General features: G+C 44.4%; 1 protein-coding gene across 1 annotated transcript in view; it reads left to right on the top strand.

Moving 5' to 3' along the window:
• The window catches only part of MKLN1 (muskelin 1), a 123645-nt gene that overhangs the window by 100559 nt on the left and 14413 nt on the right, over positions 1–8673 (top strand). Inside the window, exons 14-15 of the mRNA XM_045288776.1 lie at positions 680–794; positions 3417–3556. Coding sequence (XP_045144711.1) covers positions 680–794; positions 3417–3556 — 255 coding nt within the window. The remainder of the gene's footprint in view (positions 1–679; positions 795–3416; positions 3557–8673) is intronic.

Genomic DNA, 8673 nt, shown 5'->3' with positions numbered 1-8673 from the left:
GACCAAGAAAAAGAAAAGCCTATAAATAGTTCAAGGTCTGTTTGTTGACCTTTATGCGTGTTTTCCAGTCGAGTCTGATGGGGTGCCACGCCTTGACCTCACAGTCTATTTTTAGTGTCCCTGGGTATTTCGTTGCTCTGCTCCCCTTGCTGTTCTGTTGCACACCCTTTGTGTTTTGCCTCGGTGTGGTGGGGTCAGATCAGGCACAATTCCCACACTGTGTCTCCAATGTTCTCTCCTTTAGTGCTATGGGTAAGTGAGGGATGTCATGTCTCGTGGTGGGGCTGGCCCTATGGTCCTCTCTGTGCATTGGCTGCTCTGAGCAGAAATGTCGTCCTCAGGGCTTGGTGGGCCAGGATGTGCTTCACTCTCTTTCCTTCCCACTTGGTTTGCTCCTGTGTTCCCCTTCCATTCCTGGTAACCACTAATAAACATTGGTTTCTAGATGAAGTGAGCTTTTGGGGGGCTGATTGATTAAATGAACCTCAGTACACAGTTCGTACAACTTCGAGATTACTTTATGAGAGTGCCTGCAACTTTTAAGATTTGAGGCGAACAGATTTGTAAATTTTTTCCTGTTGATAATTAGATATACAGTTTCTTTTTGTGCTACAATTCTGTGTACATTGTTTGTTGCTAATTTTCCAGAGTAAAATGCCTTAAAAGGAATGTCTTGCAGGTCTTGTGTGTATAAGAATGATCAAGCTGCAAAGGAAAATCCAAGTAAAAGTCTTCAGGAAGAAGAGCCATGCCCAAGATTTGCCCACCAGCTTGTATATGATGAGTTACACAAGGTATCCTAAGTATGCTCACCTGCAAGCCTTCCCGGGCCCTCATCTAAAGGCTCCCAAACTACAAGTAGAACTGGTTGTTTTCAAGTGGAATTGAATAAAAGGTTATCATGCATAGACTATGTAATACCACTTTTCCACAAGAGGAGCCCTGGTGGTTTAGTGGTTACACTTCGGACTGCTAACTGCAACACCAGCAGTTTGAAATGACCAGCTGCTCCACAAGAAAAACACAGGTCTTTCTCCTCCTGTAAAGAGCTACAGTCTCTGAAACCCACAGGGGCAGTTCTGCCCTGGCCTATAGGGGTGCTATGAGTCAACATCAACTCAGTAACAGTGAGTTTGGTTTTTTGTTTTCCCCCTAACATCCCATAGGACAGTGGACATTCTGCATAGTCTGTAAGTTCTGTCTCTTGTCCCGTTTGTGAGTCCTGGGCAGACCTGTACTTTCTACAATAAGAATATCCAAGTAAGAGTGCGATTTAGGATTTGGGTAGCCTGCCCCATGATGAAAATGGAGCAAGTATAGGAGAGTAAATCAGAATTGCTGTATTGTGAGCCATAGAAACTTTATTAAACCCATCAAAATGAGACACAGCCGTTTCTCAACATGTCCTCCTAGGTCTCCCCATTTCTGAAGCTGTCTAGGTCTACACCTCCCCAAAGAATTGTGTGCTCTCCTATATACAGGAGACTGCAGTCGTTATTCTTTGTAATGCTCTTTTAGTCCTGGGAGCAAAGAGACGGCTAGAGCCACAAGAGCAGACCTAGAGGCTGGGAGGGTACGGGTTCCCAGAGTTCTCCTGGGGCAGCCCCTGCGCCCCTCAGAGAATGAGCAGGTGCTCTGTTGTGATGGAGAACATTTCTTGGAAGCAGTTTCCCACCTTTTTCTCACCAGTGCAGTTTTCATAAAATCCTTTGAAATAAGCCCCTAAGATCCTCCTGTGTCCTTCAAGAAAATCTACCAGAATACCTTTTGGGACCCCAGAGAGCAGTTGCCATAACCTAGGCTGACCTTTCCTTCTGTCTGGAATTGAGCTAGTGAAACTAAGGCAAGTGCATTCTGAGGGAGCTTGTCTGCAGCGTTCCCTGATCTCAGACATTTCCATTCCTTTTGTTTGCAGTAGACCCATGCATGTGTGACCTGTTACCTTAATGGCAATACTTTTCTAATGACCCTCTTATATAGCACTTGCTGGTTTCAGTTTTTCTCTTACTGAAAGAAGGCTTAATGGCATATTAATGTTACCAATGATATATTTTTGTTGTTATGTGGCATCAGGCCTATTCTGACTCAAAGTGACCCACGGTGATGAGTAGAATGGCCCGTGAGGTTCTCCAAGCCTGTAATGTAAGCAGATTGCCGTGTTGTTTCTCCCACAGAGCCACTGGTGGGTTCAAACCACCAGGACTCCACACGCTTCCCATTCGCTGAGGGAGCACAGTCCTGGTTCTGAAGTTGTATGGGCACTTAGTGTTTAACGTGGTTTCTTTAACCATTTCTCCCTTAAATCTTACATGTGGTTTAGTAGTCTGGACTTAGATTATATACTAGATTATGATGGGCTCTCTATTCTTTCGGCTTAGGTCACAGATGATTATTTAAATTTTATGCTTTCTGAGAAGCTTGAGACCACGAGGTACAAGCCACCATTACATATTCTCAGTGACTTGATTTCTGACTCATTAGGGTAGAACTGCCCCCGAGGGTTTCCGAGGCTGTAAATTTTTACGGGAGTAGAAAGCCTCATCTTTTTCCCTCAAGAGTGGCTGATGGTTTTGAACTGACTTTTTGGTTAGCCTCCCAGCCCATAACCCACGATGTGTACCAGGGCTCCTAAAGGACATTAGAGTGAATAAAAACTATTTCCCTTAGTAGGCCTCATGCTAAAGGGTAAATAGAGATTTATCTACAGGGTAAAAATACTGTCTATTGCACAACACCATTGGATATAAATCTTCTGTAAATTTTAGGAAATGTTTCAGTGATCTGTATAACTATAGAATATCATTAACACAGTAATAAATGGTTTATATAGGCCTTCAGTTAGAATATAACTTAACATATCCTTATTAAATTATTACTAACTGAATAATGGTATAATGTTTTTAAAATTCACACATTTTTACATGCCATCTAATACTTGGCATCATAGCTAAGCAAAATTAAGATGTCGAAATTAAACAAAAGTGTCTATATTACTATTGACCTTCGGTGATTGAACATGTCTTAGAATTTTCTGAAACACCCCTGTGACTGGTCAGCACGTGTGGGGTGGTGAAGCCCACGCTGTGTTGTCCTCAGCCAGCTCTGTGTCCCCATTAGCGTCTCGCTGTCGTTGCTTCTGCTGTGCATTGTCCACCGTCACTGCAGTTGTTGAGAGACAGCTCATTTGCATATACAATATTATTAAGGAGGTAGTCTCAGTGACTTAAAGTAAACTAGAAATTTCAGAAAAATCTAGAGAAGTTTTTGATAGAAACACTATTTTATTTGGTCTGTGAATCAGGTGAAAGAGGTTGCTTTTAGTCAGTACTACCAAAGTGAAGAATTGTAACTCTGCCTTCTGTGGGTTCTTGAGCATGCATACATTTTTAAAACCTGGCTTGTTGTGTCTTTCCTAGGTGCATTATTTATTTGGTGGGAATCCAGGAAAATCCTGTTCTCCGAAGATGAGACTAGATGACTTCTGGTCCCTGAAGTTGTGTAGACCATCGAAAGATTACCTGCTGCGGCATTGCAAGTACCTCATAAGAAAACACAGGTATGCAAGTAACCCACTTGGAGCTGCCATAGCCGACAGTATCGGCTGCTGCCAGTTTGCCCTACACCCCGAAACTGTGACTTGCTACAGTGTAAATATTGTTTGCATGACAAATTTTGTAGGTGCCCTATTCTGCTTATTTTTGTTTTCCTCTTTCAAAGGAAGTTATGAAATAAAGATGCATAGTGATGCTAAGGGCCTACTTATAGCAGGTTCTTGAAGGTGGTATACCTCCCTGAGAGTGACTGAAGGCCTTAACCACTACATCCTAGTCCAGCCCCAGATTGTTGGCATGTGCGACCTTCTGATAACTCTCTTACCAGTAAAATGGGCGTCTGGTTGGCTGTGTAAGATTGCTGTCATTTGTTGTTTTTAAAGTAACAGCTTCAAAATACGGTTGCCTTTTCACACAATTACCTTTACATTTAATTGAAAAATCATAGACTCCAATATTTTCACACACACCTCCTGTATCACACTGCTTTTTTTCCCTCCCCCACCCTCCTGCCCTCATGGATCCCCTGGTGAATTATAAATTATTATTATTATTTTCAAATCTCACACCACCTGCCCACTGTCTCCCTTCGTCCACATTATGTTGTTTGTCCCCCTGCGGGGTGGGATAGGGTGGTGATGGTGGTGTAATATGTCATTGTAGTTGGTTTCCGGTTTCTTCCCCTCCCCCCACCTTCCCCCTACCCTCATGGTATTGCTACTCCCCTTGCTGTGCCTGAGGGGTTTATCTGTCCTGGATTCCATGTGTTGAGAGCAATTATTTGGAAGGTAGAACTAGTGTCCTGATCGTGGGGGGGAAGAAGCATTAAAGAACTAGAGGAATGTTGTGTGTTCCGGCAGTGCTGTGCTGCACCCTGGCTGTCTCGTTCTTTACTTGTGACCCTTCTGTGAGGGAATGTCCAGTTATCTACAGATTGGCTTTGGGTCTCCACTCTGACCCCCATCATTTGCATCGATATATTTGTTTGAGGTCTTCTCATGCTCGATACCTTATTCTGTCAACACCTTGTAATCACACAGGTTGGTGTGCTTCTTCGTGTGGGCTTTGTTGCTTCCCTGCTAGATGGCCTCTTGTTTAGCTTCAGGTCTTTAAGACCCCAGATGCTGTATCTTTTAATAGCCAGGCACCAGCTCACTTTACCACATTTGCTTATGTACTCATTTTGACTTCAGCAATCGTGTCAGGAAGGTAAGCATCACGGAATGCCCGGTTATTAGAACAAAATGTTCTTGCATTGAGGGAGTACTTAAGTAGAGACCTGATACCCATCCGCTACCCTAATGCTTAACATTTAAATATATGTACATAGGCCTATATCCCTATCATTACATATTAATGTATTTATATTTATGCATGTCTAAAGTTATGCCTCGATAAATATCTTTTGCCTCCTAGTTCCTTCCTGTTACTTTTTACTTTCCTTCTGTCTATTATCATGTTTGCCCTTCATTCAACTCTCAGTACTTTCTCTTGGCTACACTGCACTTCATCTAACCCGATTCTATGCCCTCCTAGCCATCGATCTTAGATCTCTTATTGTTCCCTTGTCCCTGGGCTTATTGGCTCTCCCCTCCCTTTCTTCGACCTCCTCCTCTCCCATGTCACCCCAGAGCCGTTGGCCCCGTAGTTTCTCCTCGGGATCAGTTAGTTATCCTACCTGTCCTATATGGACAGACATGAGAAAAAGAAGGAAGGAAGGGAAGAAAACAGCACACAAAGAAATCCAATCCTAAAAATAGTTCCGGGTCTGTCTGCTGACCGTTTTGAATGTTTTCCAATCTGGTCTGGTGAAGTGCCATGCCCTGCCCACCGTTTCTGGGGGCTATTTTCAGGGTTCCTCGGGTACCTCGTTCATTGTTTAGCTCCCCTGTTGTTCTGCTGTGTTCCGTTCCTGTTTTGGGGTGGAGAGAGGTTGGTGGGGCGGGGGTCAGTCCGGGCACAATTCCTTTGAACAGCTGTTTTCCTCTTAGGAATTTATCAGTGGGCAGGTGAAATGACAGTTTATGGGAGTCAGAAATATTCTGTGTTATGGCATATTTGTGTTTCAAATACAGATCTCTTGGTTGGGGACTCAGCTAATATAGGTGTAAAGTTAGGAGTGAATGTGAATAAAGACTAAAAAGATAACCCGTGGAGAATCGTGTAAACAACTGAATGTGGATTAAGGACCCGCAAATTGATTCAAAATGGATCAGGAATCATATAGTGAATGAAATTGAGAGGGGCAAGTTTGTGTCATTTGGTCAATTGTCAAACTTTGGCATTTGGTACTATGAGACAAGGAGAATGCTAGTCCACCTCAACATTTGAACTAGACATGCCCTTGAAGGGAGAATATTAAAATTTATAGAGACACTAATTGTATGGGTTATTCTCACTTAGAGTAGAGACAGTATAAAAGTATCAGGTGACGATGGCCTTTGCCCTTAGTTCTGAGAGCTCAATGGAAAAGGTATTAGGACCTGGACCTTGGATTCAAATTCAGATCAGCTAACTGACTCTCCCTGGAGCTCTCTTCTGCAAAAGCAACTGAGTAAGGGTCTTGATAGGCAATAGTGAAGCTGTTCTTGTAGGTGTTAAATGAGACATCTGCATTATTAGAGGGTCTCGGTATCCGTCAAAGGAGAAAACAGGTAAACCCTTGCCCTAAACTTTTACATTCTTACAAAGGGAGACTCATAATCATAATAATGATATGGATAGGGTATGTTAGATGATAAATACTATGGAAAACAAAAATGGGTTAAGAATTTTGTATGTGTGTGCAGGCAAGGGAGTTAGGGGGTACAATTTAGGTAAGAATATCTTAGTAGACATCAGAGACTTAAGAGTGAGGGAATGGACCATATATAAATACTTTTGTGGGGAGGAAGGGGTAATAGACAAGGCTCATTTGAGGTCAATGGTTAAAGTAGAATGAGTGAAGTGATTGTGTTAGGAGATAAAGTCAAGTTGATGAGAAGGGGGCCTACTGTGGAAGGGGAGTCAGGGAAAGATTTGAAGCAGAAGAATGGCATGCTCAGACTTACCCACTGACGTGGAGCCAAATCCAGCTCATGGCGACCCAGTGAGCAGAGTCGAAGTACCCTGGGGGTTCGAGGCCGTCCATCTTTGTGGGTGTTGCAGCAAGCCCTGTCGTGCTCTCGAGGAGTAACGGGCGGATTCAGAGTGCTGGGCTTACGGTGAGCAGCTTAACTCATGACCGACGACACCACCAGGCTTCCCATACTCAGATGAGGTTTTATAAAAATCGTTCTAGAATGTTGGCCACGGGAACTGGGTTAAAGGTCACATCTGTTTTCACTGGAGTGGGAACTTCTTCAGAAACAACAGGTTTCTGTTGTGGATGTGCTGGGACCGAAGAATTCTGTTTGTGCCCTTTCAGTTTGAGGAGTTGGCGAGGCACACGAGCGGGGCCTGTTCGTAAGCAATTGGAGGAGAGGCCTGGACTGACATCTAGGCTTGAGTCACCAGCGGGGAGAGGGAACTTGTTCTGGCAGAGTGAGAAGAATCAAGAAGTGGCTGGACATTACCTGAGGTGCAGCCCCTTTTGAGGGGCGGACAGAGGATGGGACTACCCAGGAAAGCAGAGTGATACTTTGAATGAACTGTGAAGGTTGTGCCAACAGAGAGAAGCTCTGTCGAGGGTGACTCCTCGGCTTCGGGCTGGAGCCCTGGGAGGGGTGGCATGGCCGTCGGTTGAGCTGAGGCAGGCTCCAAGAAGACCCAGTGTTCGTTTTGAGCATGCTGAGTCTGAGGTCTCTAGAGGCCAGTTGGATGGTGTCCATCCATGAGTGGGAAAACTTCTCAACGCTTGGCTGCTCACTGGAAGGTTGGCACTTTGAGTCATTGAGTTTTGGAGAGAAAAATTTGGAAGCCCTAAATATATATGATGGATGTGAACTCACTGTGTAAATGGTTAATTACTGTGTAGATAGAAATCCCTTCGTTCAGCTCACAAGTTGACCATATGTATGCATCATGACGATAGGACCTAAATGTTCACGTAGTGAGTGCACAGCTCTCTAGATGGGAGGCAGAAGAAATTAATTTCCTCAGCCTGTGTGATTGTAACTAATAGTAATGACTTTAATTAATGTAATTACCATAAAACATCTTGAGTTATTTTCTTTCATGTCCTCGGGAACCCCAGGGTGATTGTGATCACAGCCCGAGATTGCTGACTGCCACTGCCCTTCTTTGGTGAGAGTCAGTCACCTGCTTCTCTAGCCATGAAACCGTTTACCTCCCTTTCCCAAGTCCAGACCTCATGTCCATTTTCACTAGTCTTAGACTACAGTGTGGAAGCTTAACCCAAACCAAATTCACTGCCATCGGGTCAATTCTAGCTGGCCCTGCTGGAGTAGAACTGCTCTGCTCTCTGGGTTTCCAGGGATGTAAATCCTGTGAAAGCTGGGTCAGTTCAGGGTAGGCTAGTCGAGTGGCATGACCTCGGCCCGATGGGCTCCCATCGGGTGCAGATTGTCAGCCTGGCTCACCCTCCCAGGGGATTCTCTGGAACCCAAGAGCCCTAGCCTGATAGAGCCCACCACTGAGATGCGGTCTGTGACAGGGAGTCAGCCCCTGTCTCAGCATCTCTGCCATCCCCCCCACCCGATGGAGATGGAACTGCCCACCCTTTCTCTCGGTGATCTCTAAAGCATCCTGGAGGGTGTCAGTCAACTCTGAGTCGACTCTGATTTGAGACAGCCTGTCTTCTGAGGAACCTCTGAGTACATTCAAACCACCAACCTCTTGGCTGATAGTTGAGCACTTAACCATTTGTATTCCTTGGGGAGTCTGAAAAGCATACCAGATCCACTTATAATTATGTTCTAACAAAAGAACATTATCTCATCAATGCTTCCCTTTAAATGACCCAGTCTGATAGGCTTGGGCGTGGTTCTGTTTCTGCCCCATACTAACACTTGTCTTGGGCATATTCATTGTCTGCAGACTCTCGCCTTGTAAGAGTGATTGTGAGGATAAATGAAATTGTAGTTTTTGAGTTGATGGTGCCTGGCTATCAAAATGTATAGCATCTGGGGTCTTAAAGGCGTGAAGATAAACAAGCTGCCATCTAGCTGAGAAGCAACAAAGC

The sequence above is a fragment of the Echinops telfairi genome, unplaced genomic scaffold (genome assembly GCF_000313985.2).
Source record: "Echinops telfairi isolate 266 unplaced genomic scaffold, ASM31398v2 ScPeMD7_23;HRSCAF=83, whole genome shotgun sequence".
Lineage (NCBI taxonomy): Eukaryota > Metazoa > Chordata > Mammalia > Afrosoricida > Tenrecidae > Echinops > Echinops telfairi.
The sequence above is the reverse complement of the archived record's forward strand: the minus strand, read 5'-3'. Positions and strand labels throughout refer to the sequence as shown.